This window comes from Procambarus clarkii, chromosome 56, assembly GCF_040958095.1.
Source record: "Procambarus clarkii isolate CNS0578487 chromosome 56, FALCON_Pclarkii_2.0, whole genome shotgun sequence".
In the NCBI taxonomy this organism is placed as follows: Eukaryota; Metazoa; Arthropoda; class Malacostraca; order Decapoda; family Cambaridae; genus Procambarus; species Procambarus clarkii.
Window position 1 is genome coordinate 22006640 of NC_091205.1, and position 21560 is coordinate 22028199.

At 37.1% G+C, this 21560-nt stretch overlaps 1 protein-coding gene across 1 annotated transcript; it reads right to left on the minus strand.

Moving 5' to 3' along the window:
• Nucleotides 1-3291: 3291 nt before the first annotated feature.
• On the minus strand, nt 3292-21527 carry Dysb (dystrobrevin binding protein dysbindin). Its single transcript, XM_045762847.1, has 6 exons — nt 21337-21527; nt 19505-19655; nt 13401-13533; nt 12651-12806; nt 10286-10426; nt 3292-9288 (listed from the first exon to the last, which is right to left on the minus strand). The coding sequence occupies exons 1-6, from the start codon at nt 21510-21512 to the stop codon at nt 9185-9187; spliced, it is 861 nt and encodes a 286-aa protein (XP_045618803.1). The 5' UTR covers nt 21513-21527; the 3' UTR covers nt 3292-9184.
• Nucleotides 21528-21560: the final 33 nt, after the last annotated feature.

The window sequence follows — 21560 nt, forward strand, 5'->3', positions numbered from 1 at the left end:
AAATGGTTACATGAAAAACAATTTGAACTATTTCCTAAATATAAGATTTATTGGGATCAAAGAACAACTCGAATAAAAAAATTCTTGACTGAGGAATGCTAACAGCTACTGGAACTACTACTGAATTCAATAACTTCGTCTCATCCATTAGCACAGTGTGTGCAAATGAGATTCCAGTGTATCAAATCTGTGTAAATGACTACCTCTCTAGCAGCTATCCCGAGTCTCTCAGCCACCTCTTTTTTTCTCTCAAACAATTTCCTGAAATTTCCTATAATCGTCTCTTAAAACTAAATTAAGTAACCTTTCTGAAATACCAAATAAGTTGGCTAATTTTATATAAAAAAAAGCCTCAATAAAGTGTTAAAAGACAGAACAACTGATATAGTCATCTCGAGGCACAGACGACAAGCAACCTTCAAACCCGTCCAAGTCGAGAGCAGGTTCTGGAGGGATATCCATAGGACCAGCAAACCTGCAGGGAATTACCATGGCCTGAATGGTGAACCAAGCAGGACACCCAGGCACTGGGGACTCTACGGTGGCCCTATAGGTATGCTGACACAGCCTGGATTACACGGCTGTGAAGGCCAAACTCAGCGCGCCTAAGGTTTGACCAACAGTACAACCATCTCAAACCACCAGTGCGCCCTGTCAGCCAAAGTTGCTCCCGACCCGGGTTAAGACAGACGAGACACAATACCAGACTCATCCTGGCCACAGGCCACTACAAGCCAGGAGAACCACTAATGGAGTGACTCAAATTTACCTGAGGGCCACTAATACTAGTAGCCTCGACGAGAACAGGAAGCCGGCGGCTTGCCAAAGGTCCCCTCTCCCCAATTTGCCCTGTTGATCTTTTCCACATGAATTTTAAAATTTAACAAACTCAGCGTCGATACACTCAGGCACGGCACAAGCACATACTCCAGATGATTCTGGCAAAGCAAGGGCAGCACTGGGGAGCACACAGGGAAGGTAACTTTCAGCACATGCATCTCCAAATACTCTAAGCCAGGCTCACGCTAAGCCATAGTATACAAGAAAATCCACCAAAGGAAAAACCTCAAAATCACTACCTAAACAGTGGAGCCTTCACGTTAGAGAGGCGACCCGGGAACCATTACAGCAGTTGAGTGACCTTGACTGTATCAGCATAAGAATTGACAGCTCAGACCCCTGATGGTGGTGTGCCCCTTCCCCAAACGAGGGAGGGAGGTGAGGCGAATAGACTCATGATAATTTTGAGAGATTCGATCATTTGTTTGCGTAGCTGGGGAGAGTTCATTAGGCAGGTTGTGAGGCTTTAGTGTCTCTACTTCCCTCCCCTCCCCAGCAATGATTTGTTTTAACTCCCTGACTTTCTGCATGTTTTATCCGTTGAGGTAGCGAAATGTCACCTCTTCCTGAGCCTCTGTTAGAGGGGCCAGGTTCTGGCTCTGGTCTGTGATAGGTACTGGAGTTCTTAGGTAGCCCTAAGAACTCCACGGCTGATGCTACCTGGTACGATGGGAATCATCTCAAGTGTATATAGCTTCTGAGAGACACAAGTGGCTCCCTACAGATACAGGATTCATACAGGAAAGAGTAGGCCACACACATTAGCTCAATGAAATTTAGGAGAAAATACAGAAGAGGGAACGAAAAGTTCTAGATGACCTCCGGTATTTGTCAGATCATCACCTTAGAGGGCATGCCAGTTAAGATCACCTAAACGGATGTACAGGGCTCCAGTAATGAGCTCAAGAGGTGTTTAAGATTGGGAAGAGAAAGAAGAATAATGTACTGTACTTTAACTACTAGGACCTGCTGATGGCATAGAATGTACTTCGTCCATGCTGCTGCATGGAGTGCCTGCGTCTCGAGGGTTTGATAAAATTGACTAATTCAGGGCAGTTGTCGCCATCAAAGTTTATTAGTGCAGTGTACGGTATTTCATGAAAATCTAGAAAGCTGTTTCTTTTCAGTCTGTCCTTGTTTTCAATAGGCAAGTATATACTTATTATTGTATGCATGTTAGTACCTACAAATTGATTTGTGCTTCTGCCCAGTCACAAAAATTTATGTCATCAAATGATTGTTCTGTACTAGATGACTGTGAACTTAAATTTGTTGAGCATGCAAATTTGTTTCAATAATAAATCATTTCAGAAACTCCCTCATAATGAACAGCTAAACAGATCCCATTGGTGTTCCAGTAAAACCACACACTTTGGGCATAGTAATATTAGTGTTTGAACCTTGAGAAAAGGTTCTAGAAATTGAAGGCATTGTGCTATTGTGTGGTGGGGTAGCAGTGCCTGCCATGGGGAGTCTATTGCTTTGTCCTCATGTTTGTCAAACTAGTGGGCTAATAAACTTTTTAAATTTTCCGGTAGCTCTTCAATCGCTTCCTCATGGCTCTCAAAACAATTAGTTTCACTATGTTTAGTTTCTTTATCAAAGAACTCCATGTCTGAATCTTCCAGCAGAGCACAAATTTTAGAAGTAAAGCTTTTCTTGGATGAATGTCAACCCTTGCAGCTTTTCAAGACTCGTGACCTTCACTTTCTTAACAGATGTCTTCATATACTGTACGGTATTCTGATCTTCTCCACTCCATTATTACTTTATCTACAATTTCACAAATAGTTCCAGCACGATAAGTGCAAGAGCTGTGAAAAACACTTTGAATCTCAAGAACAAGAACCTAGAGTCTGGAGTACATTGTTATGTCATGTGGTGTGTGTGTGTGTGTTTTGGCAAGGGAGAACTGCTTTTTTTGTTGCTTTAATGCCCAGCAAGTTGGTCTAACTCTGCTTGCACATTTCAAAAGATTTGGGTTGTTTTGACACAAATGTAATGATTAAATGGTACAAAATTTAAGATTGGATTATGCATTTTAGAATCTGCACTAATTACCACAAAATTACAAATGACACTAAAACACGTCATCGGCCCACTATAATTTTAAGGTGCCAATACGAGATCAGAAGAACATAAGTTTAGTTCTATCAAATAAATTCAACTACCAAGGAAAGTGTATCTAATTGACATGTGAGTTAAGGGAATTGATGGGAAACAAAATTTTCAGTCAACAACAATGTTTGTAACAGAGTAGAACTTATGGTGAAAAATGTTAATGGAATTGCAAGCTGCTCCAAGTAACAGGTCTGTTAGACCAAGTTAACATACCAACTCCAGGTATGATCCAGTCTGGACTTCAGGTATAATAATGACCAGCCTTGCAAATACTACTGACTAGTCACAATTTGCTGTAAAAATGTCATATGGAATATTAAAAAATCAAAATTACATTAATTATATAATTCCATATTTTGTATACATTGAAACTAAACCATATTCAGAATCTATTGGATATTTATACACTTAATTACACTGATGATAAGAAATATAAATAACAGAGCCTTTATATGCATTATTCACTTATTATTGTATCCCCTGACAAGGTTTTTAGGGATATACAGCAGTGTATTGTCAATGTCCTTATTTGTCTATCTGACTAAATAAATTGTTTTTGGCCATAGTATAGGGGATCAGTCACTTGAGGCAGTCAAAACAATGAGCATATATTTAACTACTATATAAACACAGGTTTTGCCTCAAGTCAAACAAGCAGCCATTTTCTAGCAGGCCAGTCAAAGGCCTACACAGGAATATTCTTGGAGGGGAAAAAAAAGTAATTAATTATCAAAAGAAGGCACCAAACCGGAAAAGCTATGTAGCACCATCAAATGAAAAAAAAATGGCAATTCAAATGATGAATCTTAATTACTATTCTCCTGGTTATAAGGGTTCAGGGTATATAGTTATTGTGATGTCTATCCAGTTATCTGCCTGTTTATATACATGTAAATTCTTTGCCTCGGTAAGTGGGACCAGTTAATTTCATTGATGATAACTTTGTTTTTACTGAAGTTAGCATTAAACAGAAAATTTATCCACTGTATATAGAAACTGGGAAAGAACATTGTAAGCATTATTGTGCTAATAGTCAAACCCAATTTCAATGTTTAGTATATATACTATATCTTATAACAATTATTGTAATTTTTTTTACTCAATTGTAGACATATATGAAAGACAAAATATATATACAGTACTGTACTATTGTATATAACCATAATGTGTTAATATTATTAAATTATATATAACAGAATTGAAATTATACTCTAGTGGACTGAATATTTAAGATTGTGTTGGACTACAAAGAAACACTTGGATGCACGATTCTTCTAAAAATCTATAAAATCTACAAAATTAATGAGAAACACATGTGGGTTAACTTTTAGTGAGTAATAAGCACACAAATTAATGAGATATTCATGATGTATTTAAGATACCTGTAAATCAATTGCAGTACTGCTGGTATTACTATTACCAGGTATACATCTCCTTGAATTCAGAGTACAATAATGAGTCTCCAAACTGGCTACATGCCACCTTCACCTCTTCATTGGCTCATTACTCAGAAGCAGCAAAGGAAACATTTACAGAGAAACAGTGCATACAAGAATGAATATAACACAGGTGACAATTGCCATCTGTATCACCTAAGAAAAAGGTGTTAAAATGATCGGATTCTTTCAGAAAATACATATACTAGTACAGTATTTAATTAATCGAGGAAAAAAAAAGAGAGGAAGAAGGTAAAAGATGCAATAAGACATATTAGAATAAACACCTAATATAGTAGACCTTAAAAGGTCATCATAAGAGCAGGAAATGTGTGGCAGATCATTTGATGATACTAAACAGATAAAGCCAAAGAGAGTGAGTTTCAATACAAATGAAACATCATACACTGCACAATAAAATTACAAAAGCGTGATATATCTATGAGAAACTTTTCGAGTAATGCAGTGCAATTGAAGCTTTTAAGCTCGTCTTTGCCTAGTTGGTAATGGTTGCATCTGGTTGGGACTAGAGATGCGAGTTCAGTTCCACCGTATTGCTCAAAATGTTTACCATATACTGCTCGATGGCATGCACAGTATCATAAAGACAGTCATAGCACGATGATGCAAAGTACATATAAAGTACATATCCATTCAAGCTCATTTATTTTTCATATATTTAGAAAAGCCCACATACAGTACATTATTTATATCAATACAGATCACACATTTTTCATATTTTTAGAAAGCCAACATACATTAAGTATATTATTTGATCAAATCAAGGCCTAATTTTGTTTAGTTCAAAACCTAGACAGCAGAATAAACACACATACAACTTTATAGACATTGACTATCAAATGACTAGATTAAACTTTATGAGAATGCATATAATAAAACTATAATTAAAATATAATACATGGGGTCTACAAATTAGTTACTCCATTATAGGCCTTAATACATTAATTATTACAGGAACAGTCTTAAAACAGTTTGTGCTAATTCACACATAATAAGACACTGACTACCACAGTCCAGTCAATATATCAGTAAACCATAATAAAGAATTTATTAAGGCTAATAATGGGGTGAATAATTTGTAGATACCCTGTATATTATTAAAATGGAATTGTAATAAAAGATACAGTATAGCATACAGTATTTTTCCTTACACCTCTTTTCTACGTGCACCTATTTCATCCATTTTCCTGCAAATTGGAGAAATGTTAATATACTGTACATTTAAATTATATTAAAATAAATACATATCAAACTATACCTTATACATGTTATTTTATGCTGCAACATAGCCAATGCCAATCTTTTCCAAGCACTGAAGTGTAAAATATACACATTACATGTCTGTGTAGTATATTAAACAACTAACAATGTGACAAATCCTGGTTTAAAATAATGATTTAGAAACACTTTTTTTATGTACTTAACCCCGTGTAAAGAGTTCATAGAAGATAAGATTTACTGATGATGTAAGCTTATTGTCATATAGTTACTCTTATGTTTAATATTAATGCCTGCAATGTTAACAAAACATTAATATGAATTACATATGATTTGATCACAGGGTTTCCCCATCACCTATGCCAAAACATATCTCAAGATACAAGTAATATTACAAAATAATGTACAATAGGATACAATAATGTAAATTACCATTCAAGCATAAAATTTTACAGAATGTAAAATATTATATATTATTATACCTGTATACCAATATGTGTACAATACTGTAATATTATACAATAATATACAGATGTACAAAAATATTACGATATATTGTATAATTAAAAAGGCAAATAATGCAACAGCTGGCTTTCGATCTGTGCATAAAACATGCTCTAGCAAAACTGCGTACAAATTGATTTTAAAGTTCTACTGTACATATGAGAAAAATGTATCTGCATTCCAGAGACCTCCTAAAGTCCAAATTTTTTCCCAATACAGTATGGTACCTCAAAAAACACACACACAGTACAGTAGACAGTATTCGAGTGCGTACTTAACAACTCCCCACTTAAAATAAGTGATGAAGGAGTACAAGGCATTCTCATCTAACAAAAGTACTGTACAGTACTTCATTCCTGAAAATTGTTCACTGGTCATTTGTTCAGTACTCAGAACCACATTTCCCACAGGTGCAATGATATAAATGACTTAGGTTCTGACCAACAAAAATCAACAAAATTTTAACATTTTTAAGAAAAAATAAATAGACTGTTTTATTTACCCTGAATGCTGGAGTTGTTCTACTTAAACAGATACTGTAGTTATTGATGACAGAAGATTCGTTATGTATCAGTAGATTTGTTATGAGCCGATCTGGTTTCCCTGGTTCCCTATTCCAGGGCTCGTATTTCTCAGGTCACCTGCAGTGTCATTACGTCTAACTAGCCTGTGGTCTGCCCTCGTGCCCATGATGTCTGTAAGTATGCCCCTCTGATGGCAGTGTTTGCTAATACCTGTATATGTCTTGGGTCGATATTCGGGCACGGTGGTTTTGGAGGTTAAATAGGTCTTGTCAGCCCGGTATCCTGTATCCGTTCTTGGTCTTCTGCGGCCTTGTGTTACCTTGGGTAGTGTGTTGAGGTCAACCATTTCATCTTTTGATACCTGCAGTGCTGCCCCCTCAATGGAGGTGCCCTTTTTGTTCTACTATGTGGGTAGTTAGCTTCAGGGAGCCAACGGGGCTCTCCCGAGAAAACCAGTGCTGAATGTAATGAAACTCCAATTTCTGGGCGAGACCTGGAGGCTAACTAACAACCTCCTCCCCCTGGCCATTAGCATGTTTCATCATTATAGAACTGAGTGGTGGGGTCTGGCTGACCTGGTCCACTTCCCTCCTCTCTCCAAACAAGGGAGAGGATGTGGGGCAAACTTGCTCACTCTAGTTTAATAAAATTTTGGTGGTTTGTTTTCATTGTAGGAATAGTTCATTTGGCATTTTTTGGGGCTGTGGTCTGATTTTAACAATGCAGTAGTCTGTTTTGTTTTGCCTAACTTTCTAGGTCCCTTCCCTGATGGTGGCAATTATGATTGCCACCATTATGTAAAGTGTTCATAGGCCATCACTCGCTGCACCTTTCTGAGGGGGACCAGGTTCTGGCTCGTGGTCTCCGGTAGGCCAATAGAACTCCACGACTGATGGCACCGAGTAGTATGGCACTGTTCAGTGTGTATTTACTATTTGTATCTGTGGAATCGAGCTGTGTGTGATAGCTTCAGGGAGCTCATGAGCCCCCCCTATCTCCCCAAAAATCACCGTTACCAGCAAGCATTTGAAATTAACCTGTACTTCTTGTTGTTTTGTGATTAACAGAATGGGTTTCATTTACCCAGTTCTGTATATGTTGAGGTGAAGACTGCTATTTCTTCATGTGCATGAGGTGTCTGTTGATGTTCCTACGTAAATTAGATTTAAAAATATTAGTGCATTCCTACTTCAAGTCTGCATGAAGGTGGATAGGAATACAATACTTTAACACTTCCCTTAACTTGCTTGTCTTACTTCAATGTTTTCCTTATTATATTAAAACAATATTACATATTATTATTACATATTTTTATTTTTTCATATTTAATGTCATAAATGGTGGACCCATCATCCTTATGGATATATACTGTATAACTGATGACCTTTGAACGTTGTTCAAATTTGACTTCCTAAACCATGTACACTTTTGATAGCATCAAAATTTCACCAGTTTCAACAAAATGTATCAATTTAAGGTGATGCCAAGCTTTGGATGCCAAATTCTTGAGCAATGATTATACTGTATAAAGAAAATACTCTTATGCTAAAATTTAGTTGTAATGCAATATTCTAAATTCAGACTATGTCAAGACAGGTGCACTATTCACCTTGACATATAAACACTAAATAATAATCTGTTGCTAATAATATTCATTTTTAAATATTAACCAGGATATCTTGATCCTTTACAAGAAAATATCAGTGACTTTTCAGTCAGCAGCTCTATGACATTCCCAAAAATTAAACAAATATGTAAATGGTAATACTGGGAAGATTAACAGTGGATTACATTTCTTACACATTTTTCACTTGAAAAGAAAAATTTAAGGAAATTTTGATGAAAGTACAGTAATAAAATGTCCCCAATTCATCTGTTACATGAACACTTTTTTCCATACATACAGAGAGAAATATCCTACATCAGTGCTAGTCTTCATGGTCTATGGAAGCACTTCTGTGGAGCAGCGAATAAATGTCCTTTCTCTCAATTTCAATTAATTGCTTGTCATGCATAGTCTGTTGCAACAAATTCTTAACCACTGCACAATCCTTCAAAAACATTTTAAATTCCTCCTTACCTTTAATGTCACACACTGCTTCAGATTGCGATTTCTAATTTCATTAAGCATGTCCAACTGTTGCTCCATGTTCCCATTTCTCCATATTTAACCTTCATTAATTCTTGTTTTCTGATAGCTTAAACTTGTTGTGGCAGCCCACATTCTTACTTGATAATTTAAGTGCTGAGTCCGAGCATGGGACACTTGCCTAATTTTAGTTGCTTAGGCTCAAGTTCCAAATTGTTAATCAAAATTTATGAGTATTGTACATTGTTTTTATATACGTTTGATACATGAAGGTGAAGATATGGTTGGCAAGGATACCATCAAGGGATGGCACTGTGATCATGAAAAAGGTGCACATGCTGCAGCTGTTCTAGAGCTGTAGTCTTAATAAAGTTATGAACTATACTCCAACCTCTCAAAAATCCCTGGGGTAATTACAGCATTTATCTTTTTCACGCTGGGTCATTGAGGAAACTGTCTAACTCGCTGGTATCATGATCCAAGTCAATTTCTTCTAGTTTCAGTCCCTGTTCATCTTCAGTGCTTGGAATTCTTCCTGTAATTACCAAAAATATAAGTTTAAAGGTTTCACATGTGACTAAGCCCCTAATCAGGAGAAATAGTCAATCTAAAATATAAGTAGTTTAAGTCTGATCAAAATAAACTGAGTTTATTGAAATGGCCACTATTCTAGGCTACACTTCAGTAGTTCTCCTCAGCTAAAGTCACAGACTTACATTGGACACTGTGACTGCACCAAGCTCCTATGAAAGTCACACCGCACATGATGCGCACATATCCATCTGTCTTATGCCATTCATGTGGCAGGGTAGCTAATGTAGATCCCATATGTCCCCACTACTCTGGATAAGCCACCCAAGATCCCGGGAAATATCAGAATGCTTAACCCTTATTCACAAACTGTCTGGAAAAAGCTAATCTTCAAACAACTCTCTGAATATGACCCTTACTAATCTGCCTAGCCTGACTGGCCCAACCTACCTGAAGGTTGCATAAAGGTAATTAAAGGGTTGTAGATAAAAACATTGGTGTAAAGAGTCACTGGACATAAATAGGATAAGAATATAAAAACCCTAAATTTAAAATGGTGATGTTTGGTACACTAGTCATGAAAAGTGACTGGATAGGAGTGCCAGAAATGAGGATATGGATATAATAGAGAATTCAAAGTGACAAGAATATTAAAGATGCTGAAGATGAGCAACTGGTAAATTAGTTGTTAAAAGGAATGTTAAGAAATAATTGTGAATTATGTGCATCATTGCTTTGTGGGAGAGAAAGTGAGAGTAAGGGGAGATGTACACTTCAACCAAAATTAAATTTTACACTGACAATGAACAAATGAGGAATATTATGCATCATCAAACCCATTATAAATTACATAAATATAAGGAAAACAAGAAAGTAGACATGCCATTAATGCCATTAACATGCCCTTCCTGTGTGCACCTCAATAATAATTGAAGTAAATCACTTGTATAGACATTACTTTCTACAAACAAATCAGTTGAACAATTATGATGTGGACTTACTTGTGACACGTCCTTGTTCTTTGTAATACTTAATATCTTCACTGAACTGATCTGAGAACACCTTTTCTCTTTCTTTCCGCTCATTCTCCTTGTGCTCCTCCAGGGCAAGCATCTTGGCTTGATGAGTCACAGTTAGCTCTTCTGTTAAAGGTCAAATATTACAGTAAAATACTTAATCATTCAGGGATACATTCAACCATCAACCTACTTTGGCTACACTTCAAGAAATAAATTTTCTAATAATAAATATGTAATGTTGACAACTGAACTTATCATTTCCAGGTTTTAATATTCAGATTCAAAAATTCAACACAGTTCTAATTACCTTAGAAATGTGTAATTACATTCTTTTATATGTAGCTACTTTAATCTACATTTTAATAAATACTTCATCATGAACAAAAAACTCAGCGTTGAATGTAATGAAACGCCATTTTCTGGGCAAGATCTGCAGCTGCCCCCTCCCAGGGAGGGGGGAGCTGTGCAGACAGCGGCACGGCGACATGTGACGTCATGCTCGTTTGCGCATTTCTTTTAGGGGAGTTCTATCCACTTGTTCGGCTTTTGGTAGCAATATTTTCACCAGAATAGGGGTTTGTTTTGGGATGCTTATCTTTCTGGGTGCCTGACTCGGTCAATGGCAGACACAGAATGCTTCTAACCACACGGGGGTTTCTATAGGCCCATGCCTCTCTGAGGGGGCCAAGTTCTGGCTCATGGTCCCCGGTAGGCCCACAGAACTCCATACACATGACTGATACCAAAGTCTGACATTCGCATATCAACCTAGTAAGCTCCGGGGAGCCGCAGGGGCTCCCCCCCAGAAATATTTATATTTACATAAATATGGCTATACTGTACTTCTTTCTGGCAGGCGATGAGTCACAATAACGTGGCTGAAGTATGTTGACCAGACCACACACTAGAAGTTGAAGGGACGACGACGTTTCGGTCCGTCCTGGACCATTCTCAATCGACTTGAGAATGGTCCAGGACGGATCGAAACGTTGTCGTCCCTTCAACTTCTAGTGTGTGGTCTGGTCAACATACTTCTTTCTTTCTTTGAAACCAAGAGTGGGAAATATAGTAAAAGATAACACGTTGAGTGTCATACACTTATATGGAGCATCCCTTGCACCTTGGATAGAAAATTACATGTCAAGATGGAAGTAACAATGAATGAAAGGGGAGATAGTTCAACTGTCATGAAGTATAAATAGCAAAATACAGTACAGTGTATTAATGAGGACATCACCATCATTATTTCATTTATAACCTCAATGGGGTGGGAAGAAAAGAGAGAGATGATTGGAATAGGAAAAGATTCCTATTAAAAAAGAAAAGATGAATTCCACCATCTCATTTGTTGCTCTTCCTTCAAGCTCTCTCCCCATTGGACTTCACTCAGATCGTCCCTCACCTTTCTGTAATCTTTCTTCTTCTTTAGTGTGTTTCATGATCTAACCAAATCCTTTAGCTCAATTATGTCCTCTAACATGATAATGCAGTAATTACCTCTACAAGAGGCATTGCATACTTTATTTTTTCAATATATGCCTCATTTTTTGTAAAACACCTGGCCCCACATGTTGCTGGTGGGTCCTCTCCCCTTACTCTTGTTGGTTCTGTAATATGTAGCTTCCAGAAGTGCTTGTCTGGTGTGTCTACCAGTTTTGGTCTCCATGTCTCATCATCATCCCATAGTGAAAGCCATACACTACTATGTTTTGGTTCTGTTGACAGTAGGTTAACATGGGTCTCAAGAGGCCTGGTGTGATTCCCAAGGCTTGGCTATACCAGTGCATAACACTAAGAACTACTAAGCACTGGAGAACTACTAAGGCCTCAGAAAACAGGCCAGACACAATAGGCCTGCACACAAATATCATACACGACTTTGCATAAACAGTACTGTAATGTACAGTGCAGCTATGCCTGAATGGATTGATTCATGCTAGTCCCCCATCTGTTACAGTACGAGAAACCAGTTGCAAACACCCCCCCCCCACCCTTTGGTTTTGTCCAAGTAATTATCTACTTATGTACTTTTTTGTCATTTTGATCAGCAAAATCAATACAGTATATTTTTACTAGCAAACATTGTAACTCGTTTTTGTGCATAATGTATTTTAATACTAAATTAATGTAGAAATGGTACATTTTACACTAGAAGGAACTCTCGGGCGATTCCCTAGCACCTTACATAACTCTGTGATACAGTTGAAAAGACCATAGTGGCATTGGTTCAGTGTACTGGCCTGCCTGACAGGGAAGGTTGCTGTCCATTGTGCAAAGTAGAACTTTTAGAGCAGCAGAATATGAAAGCTTAGAAAATGCTGCAATACATGGTAGATATGAGGCTCACTTTTAAGAGAATTAAGCCGGTGTGTGTATTTTTCCCGTGACAAAGCAAGGCTCAGACGCAGATCAAGTGTTATTTCTTGAAGAGAAAGTTCTTCATCCAAATCTTGAAGTTCCAAGAGGCCACCTTCAACTTCTTCAAAGAGTCCTCTCATAGAACCTGTCAATATAGGAATTCTCTTAAATATATTGTTCATGTAGCTATTTTTTAATGCTGCATTGTACATACTGTATCTTTTTTATGTTCAAAAAAGACCTTTCTCCAATTGGACTCTTAATCGGTGACTGTACACCTTATGCATTTATGGTTGCTTAATCTGCCTACAACAGGTTTTGCCATACTTCTTTATGATAAGACTTATGAAAATTAGCAGACTGATAATTTTTGCTTGCCAATCCAAATTCATTATAATCACATTTTCTTAGCTCGCTTTCTATTTAAAAATTACATAAAAAATGTCTTCTTTTTTAGCCAGCATTAAAGCTTAATATATTGTTTTCTCTAGTTGGCTCTGTAATATATTATTTGAGAAAGCAGTTTTTAACTACAGTACAGTACTGTACTCCTAAAAACAGTCCTGTACAATGAAGGTTGACATGCAAGACCAAAGAGCCGTATCTCCTGGCCTGTAAGAAAAAGTAGGCGAGAACTTTTAGGCAAGTACTGCAAATTTGTCACTATATATGACATAAATTCCTTTTAATCTGCCACATATAGGCTGCAATAACCTTTCTATATGTGCATATAACTCACCTATAGTAGCCAGCATGGAGTGAAGCTGAGCCATAATATTGGGCAAATGAGCCAAGAGAGAGTGAATCTCGGCCATCTGGCTATGCTGGTTTTCACACTCATCAGCCAGTGTGGTGATTTCACTATCAATACTCTGTAAAAAGAAATTTGTTTTATAATTACTATACTTGAATATAAAACTAAAACCAATTAATACTGAAGCCTGTTAACAATGAAACAAAATCTTCAAAGGAAAAATGGCTTTAAGATAATAAAGCATGAACATTTAACTAATATTGTTTTGTCATGTCAGCGTAAACAAAATATATATATACAGGTACCGTATATATATATATATCAAGATAAAACTTCCTAAAATATTCACTTGGACGCTCGAACGCTCATCCGCTCCTGACGACCCTGCTCCCCCTCCAACTTTATCAGCTGCTCCTTGAGCCCACAACATCCCTAACATGATGTAACAACCCCAGAAGGCAGCTAAGTACCCAGTGACCTAAATGTGACCGAAATATTCGACAAAACCTAACCTACTAGCTCATCTCGACCTCATTAGTGTTGCTCCCTGGAGGAAGCTAACCTGACGTTTGCTGCTGCCATATCAACAAGTCTACCCCATCTGCTGCATACATCTCTGCTGCTACCATGCCAAACAATTCTAAGCTCGGCAAGGCCGTAAAGAATGATAGCACACCTACCAGGATGAACCCAACCAGCCAAGCTAGCAACAGGAATAATGCGGCTGTCTCCCCCTTAGGGGCTACCGGGGGGAGTACCGACCCTCCCTGCGTCAACAATAACAAACCTTCCCAGCTGATTGAAGCGTCGTCACTGACTCGAGCCTTACAACAGTTATGTAACCATATGGAGCAACTTAAAAGAGCTGCCTCCCCATGTACTGACTTTAAGCGTCCCGCTGATAATCCATGGCTCAGATTATTGACTCAAATACATGATGACCAAAAGTCTATAATCCGAGAGCAGTCGGACCTGATAATGAAGCTTCAGAGTGATGCTTTGGCAATGCACAAGGCTAACCAAGATCTGTCTGCCAGAGTCGGCCACCTCGAACATGAATTAAGCTCTCTTCAGACTTCGGTTACTAACTTTAAACCAGCAGAAACCTCTAAGAAGCAAGAAGAGATGTTACAAAAGTTAGAGAACCACTTTAACTCCCTACAACAGCAACACACTGCAACCCAAGACGAATCAGACCAACTTAAGCTCCTTGATTCTGTCATCATCTCATCACAGGATTTTCCCCATGAAACTGACAGAGAAGACTGTACTGCCATCGTGATCCAGGAATTGCGTGCTAAGTTGAATTATTCAATCGAAGCAAGAGACATTAAGTCAGCTTATAGAGTGGGTACCAAATCATCTGGTGCAAACAACAGAAGGATACGCGTGAAGTTAGATAGCTGCTCCCGCAAGTCAGACCTTATCACTGCTGCAGTCGCTATGAAATCCAAGGTTTATGTGAACGAATGTCTTACCAGATTCAGACAAAATCTCTTATTTAAACTACGTGGAATTCGCAATAGATCCACTGCTATTAAATATTGTTTTGTGCGCGATGGTAAAATAATAGCTAGGAAGACTGACTCTGGAAAAACTTATGTCATAACCACTGAAGCACACCTCACTTCTTTCCTGGATGACTGTGGGATATCAGCTGAATAACCAGAACATAATTTGTAGTCTCACATACAACCAAAGTGTACTTAAGCTCTGCCTTTCCTTTCCAAAGGTGTTTATTTTTATTTTTATTTTAATTTTTACTTTATTTTTTGTTTGTCATCTTTGCCTGTTTTATACTCTTAATTATTTGTTCTTAGTTAATCCCCTTGTCACTAAACCTAGGGCTTTTTATTACCCTGTTAATTAACCATTACTAAGCTAATTATCTTCAAGATCATTTTTTTTATGATTATTATTTTTCTTATTATTTTTTATTTTACATTTATATTGTCAGTCTCTACTGATTTTTTGTGTTTTATTTTATGTAACTTCTGTGTCCTCCCTGGCTATCTATTGGATCTTTATTTTACTTCTAAATTGTTACTATTTTATTGTATCTGCTCTTATTCTTGTGTTTTGCTTTATCGTGTATCTTGTATCGTGATCCCTCTGCATCTCTATGCACACTGATATTGATCCTGATCAAAATCTTCTGTCTCATATCTATACCAACCAGCACATTGATCATCATTATTGCAAGTATTTCACAGCACACCAGGCTAAAAACAAACTCCAAAATAGCACCTGTCTATCAGTTTATAACCAAAATGTTAGATCACTTGGTAAACATTTTGACGATTTAAATGCACTACTCACAGCACTAGGTACTAACCTATCGTTCATTATTTTAACAGAAACTTGGCTAAATAAAGACTATACCCAACTCTACAACTTAGCTGGTTATAAAGCCATTCATAACTGTAGGCCTAATAAAAAAGGTGGTGGCACAGCTATATATTACCGAGATACATTTATCTGCAACAGTGTTATTAGTGACAGAGATGACTACTGTGAATATACTTTTGCTCAGTTTACAATTAAATCCCTTAAATCCTCCCTGACTATTGGAGCCATCTATAGATTTCCCAATACTAACATAGCTTCTTTCTCAGACAACCTAAGGAATCTTATTATAAACAACAATCTCAACAAAAACCACATCATTCTGGGAGGAGACTTTAATATTGACCTGGGTCAACAAAATTGCTCTCAAGTTGACTATTTCCTTAACAGCATGAACTCCTGTATGCTAATCCCCACAATCACCAAACCTACCCGAGTCACTCAAACATCAGCCACTACCTTGGACCACATATGGACAAACATAACAGCTCCCCTTGTATCTGGTATAATCTACGACAGAACAACTGACCACTATCCTACCTTTCTCATAGCGAACATGGACATAACACCACCAAAAAGCAAGAAACTTTCATTTAGGCTACACAGTGAATCAGCTTTAGACAATCTTACAGAGGCACTTCACAATATTAACTGGGATTCTGACTTCAATAATACCCATGATATAAATTCATTAGCTAACCTCTTCCTCTCCAAAACTCTAAGCCTCTACAACCTTCATTGTCCCCTTCTTACAAAGCAAGTAACTGACAAAAGATTAAACAATCCATGGCTCACAAGTGGCATTCTCAACTCAATCAACAAGAAACATGAATATGAGAAGAAAGTTAGGATTGGCCTAGTTTCAAAGGAAGTAGCTAAAAGGTACTCATCAATGCTTACCAGTATCATAAGAAAGGCAAAACTTGCATATTATGTGAATAGATTCAATGAAGCAAAAGGCAACATGAAAAACACTTGGAAAACTATCTCTAGTATCCTAGGAACTAAGCAACACTCACATAACCAGATAAAACTCTACAAGGAGGGGGATATACCGTCAACTGATTTAGAAATGGCAAATGAATTTAATAGTTTCTTTTCATCGGTTGGTGCTAATCTTGCCAGTAAAATCCCACAGACTCAGACACATATTAACACATATCTCTCAGGCAGCTATCCAAACTCTCTTCTCCTTTCACCAATCAGCCCGGCAGATGTTGTGTCCATCATACACTCTCTAAAAACCAAGGCAGGGAACACCAGTGAAATTCCGTCCATTGTGTACAAGAGAGCCTCCCATGCCCTTGCCCCACCCATAGCACTACTGTTCAACAAATCTATAGAGTGTCACACCTTCCCTGATATCCTCAAAAAAGCAAGAGTAACGCCAGTCCATAAAGGAGGCAATCCGGCGGACATAAACAATTATAGACCAATATCAAATCTACCCATTCTATCAAAAATATTTGAAAAAATTATTTACAAACAGCTCTATTCCTACCTCGTAAAATTCGACATACTCAGCCCCTGCCAGTTTGGCTTCCGGTCCCAAAAGAGCACCAACGATGCAATCATTAGTCTCCTTGACGTTATCTACTCAGCCCTTGACAAAAATGAGTTTCCGATTGGACTCTCCATTGACCTAAGAAAAGCCTTTGATACTGTTAATCACAACTACCTCTTACTTAAACTCCAGCATTATGGAATCCGAGGCCTTGCCCTTGACTACATCCGATCCTATCTTAGTGACAGACACCAATATGTAACCATCAATGATACAACTTCGTCCACTCTACCAATTACCGTTGGAGTGCCACAGGGCAGCATCTTAGGACCTCTTCTATTTCTTATATATATAAACGATCTGCCTAATGTCTCTAATATTCTCAAACCTATACTGTTTGCTGACGATACTACTCTTATCTATTCAAACCTCAACCCACATACACTAAATAATGTTGTGAATAATGAATTAAAAAAGTCCACTTATGGATGTCAACGAACAAACTAACATTAAACATCGAAAAGACTTACTACATCTTATTTGGAAGCAAATCATCAAATGCAATTCAGCTACAGATAGACAACATTAACATCAGTAATAAAGATGATGGCAAGTTTCTTGGCCTATTCCTAGACAAGAGACTCAACTTCAGCACCCACATTCAACACATAACTAAGAAAGTCTCTAAGACAGTTGGTATACTCTCCAAAATCAGATATTATGTTCCTAACTCTGCTCTCCTCTCACTATATTATGCACTAATTTACCCCTATCTTAATTATGGCATCTGTGCATGGGGGTCTACCACTGCAAACCACCTTAAGCCCATCATCACACAGCAAAAATCTGCTATCAGAATGATAACTAACTCAGCTTTCAGACAACACTCAGCTCCCTTGTTTAAATCCCTAAACTTGCTAAATATTAACTCCCTCCACACATTCTCTTGTGTCAACTACATTTACAAAACCCTGTTCTTAAATGCAAACCATGCTCTGAAACTCTCCCTGGACAGATGTAATAGGACCCATTATCACCACACCAGAAATAAATATCTCTTTGATATCCCCAGGGTCAAACTTAATCTGTGTAAACACTCTATGCAAATTAAGGGACCTAGTTTATGGAACTCACTCCCTAGTGAATTGAAAAACTGTAAAACTTTTGCCTTATTTAAAAGCAAAACCAAAAAGTACCTAACTTCATCTTCTTAGTTTCCTACACTGAGCTTTAAATTTGCTCTGTACCTAGTGTTACCCAATCTCCTAATTTTTATGTAATTTCAAACAACCTTATCATTGTGTTCATTGCTGTCTTCTTTTATGTGCTAGCCATATGCTGTATTGTGACTACCAATTTTTGTCAACTACCATTCAAGCTGTCATTGCAACCAATCTTATATTGTTTCTGCTGTATTATGCCTACCAATTTTTTTGTCAACTACCATTCAAGCTGTCATTGCAATCAATCTTAGCTACCTATGTGCTTTAATATACTGTACCTACAATTTTCTCTCATCTTTTTTTCATTTCATGTAATCTGTTATCATTTTTTGTCTATAATTTTGCAAGTATTTACCTCCTTAAAATTTTCTTAGATTAAGGACCTGCCCGAAACGCTGCGCGTGCTAGTGGCTTTACAAGACTGTAATTACCATATTTGTATCCTCACATTCCTTATGTACATTCTTGTATATGCATAAATAAATAAATAAATAAATAAATAAGAAGTAACAATACCAAATATTAATTTCTTGAGAGTAAGCGTTATAAATCTGTTCAAACAATCATCAAGTCATATCGGGTGAAATATTGAAGAATATGTTAGCAATATAATTTATATCACATTTATTGTACAAGGATATAGAACACTTGCAATATATTTGTAAGCAAGTGCATTTTGTTCTCTTATCAAAGATCTGTAGCGAGTAGATTATCCCAATAATATACTCGCTCCAAGCGCATTAGCCTAATGAGAGAAGCAAAGCCCTTTTTGTACTAATTATGGAACTCAAACCTTTCCCAACTTCCACATAATATTCCTGTCAACCTTTGGAGAACGGTGAGGTGTTGCCCGAGCATATAAGGTATAAGCACTTGCAAAGGTATATGTAGATAAACAGAATATAAACTTGGATACCCTATACAGATTATTATATTATTCCCCACATCAATCATCTAACAGTTATGCTCTTCACATAGCTGCAACGACTGACGAGAAAAATTACAAAAACACCCACCTGAGCAACTTTAGCATTTTGCTCTGCCATGTGATGCATTGTGGCCCATTGTGTCTGGTACATTTGCAGCAGATCCGAGCCAGCAGCAAGATTTACATGAGATTCCGTTGGTGTCGTTGGCGGTCGCTCTCCCACGGACAGCCGCTGTAATCTTGTTAAAATTATGAAAATAATTTATTCTGTATACAATAACTTATAACAAGCAAAGTTTATCTCATAGGTCCTCTGGACTAACAAAATTTGATACTAAATGTGAAAGTTTACACATCTTCCTTGCTAAAAGTTTGAAAAAAAAAGCTGTTAAATATTATATACAAAATACTGTAATCAAGAAAAGCACAAAATGTGGAGAGAGCTGTACGTGTGCATGAATATGGAATTTTGTAAATGAGTACAAACAAATGCAAAGTGGGTGTGACTAGCAAAGTGCAGTTCCTCGAGATATTGTATTATAAAATGAACTTCAGAAACTTTACTACATTATGTCTAAGCTGTATCTAAACCATTTTATACAATAATTTGGTAAGATACAGTATGAATAATCATATTCCCCCCTGGTTATTTTTTAATCTAGAGTTGTTAAATTAAGCTCCCATAATCTCCCATAGCTTAGGCCTCCAAGTTCAGGCAGTAGCCATATCGCAAACACTAAATTTCGTCTCTTTGTGCTTCACCATTTGTAGATTACATGTAACACTGGTAATTTTGTCTATTATATGTACTGTACTGTGTAATATATATAATTATATTACACAGGTAGCCAGTATATATATATACATGTTAGGCTTACATCAGAGTACCCTGATCCCTTCCCCCCCCCCACCCCCTTCAAGCTTGAACTACAGACCCCTCACTAGGATGCAACCTCACAGGCTGACTACCTTCATTTGCACTGCCACTACATTGCACTATAAACAAATGTTTTCTCTGTAACTTATGCCTCACCTGGAGAGGGTTTACATAATGAGGATTTCGAGAGTTCTTCTACTCCCCGAGCTTGACTTCGGGGAGTAGAACTATAGAACTCACCTTTACTGCTAGGTGAGCATTTATTTATGTATTTATTTATATACAAGAAGTTACATTGGGGGTTAACAGAGAATATAGAAAATAAGTTGAATTAACATTCTTGTAAAGCCACTAGCATTTAATGGTAGAAAATGCGCCCAACCCTTTCTGTTCCGCCCGGGATTTGAACCCAGTATTCCCGAGCCTGGAGTAAACCCAACTATACTATCATCACCCTACATTGTGTTATAACTGTTTTGTGCAATAGTCATGAAGTTAAAATAGCCCATATTCCACACATTTATAATGTAGTGATATTTTGGGTTACAATTTAATAACTACAGTATACAGAAACTTTCTGTACAAAGCAAGTTGTATCCTAGCTAAGCCTCTTAGTAATATAAACCATTTAAAAAACTGATATAGATGTAACTTTGTACAGCAGTTTGTATACCGAATTTAAGCTAATCCAACACATAATATGCACTAAAAATGTATAAAGTACACTGTATTTGTGGATGTATAAATATGTTCAAATGCATCAAATATATTTAAAAATAAGCATTTATGTAGGAAACTATTAATGTGCATAACACTTGCACACAAAATTACCATAATTCAGAAAGTCAACGCTCTTGTAAACAAAATAAAAAATCTATAGTGTAATGACCATATATTTCCCCATACTGTAGTTATATTCCAGCAATAGACAATGAGATTGTCTGAAAAAGTCCCATCTTCATAAGCAAAATAAAGATAAAAAGACTTAAATCATTGTTCCAGTCATCATCAACGTTTCTGTCCATCAAGGCTATAAAACTCACCCTGCTGTTATTCCATCCTGAACGGTTTGTATATTTTTTCTTAAAGACTCAAACATTTTAACAATTAACAGTCTTTGCATGTGATCAATGTCTATTACATCTAGATCCTCGCGCACACCAACTTGTTCGAGTTGTGGCCAGGCTTTTGGCTTGCAGGATTTATTACCCACCACCATTATTATCAATTAGAAACAATAATATAATATAGGAATTAAATGTATAAA

What these genes read in the sequence shown, in the direction of transcription:
- Dysb (XM_045762847.1), bottom strand. Translation starts at nt 21,512, where the DNA reads ATGGTGGTGGGTAATAAATCCTGCAAGCCAAAAGCCTGGCCACAACTC. An exon ending in CAGGATGGAATAACAGCAGG is followed by an intron (nt 19,656 to 21,336) that starts GTGAGTTTTATA and finishes AATTTTAACAAG; the next exon opens with ATTACAGCGGCTGTCCGTGG. An exon ending in CCGGCTTAATTCTCTTAAAA is followed by an intron (nt 10,427 to 12,650) that starts GTGAGCCTCATA and finishes GACCTTTAACAG; the next exon opens with AAGAGCTAACTGTGACTCAT.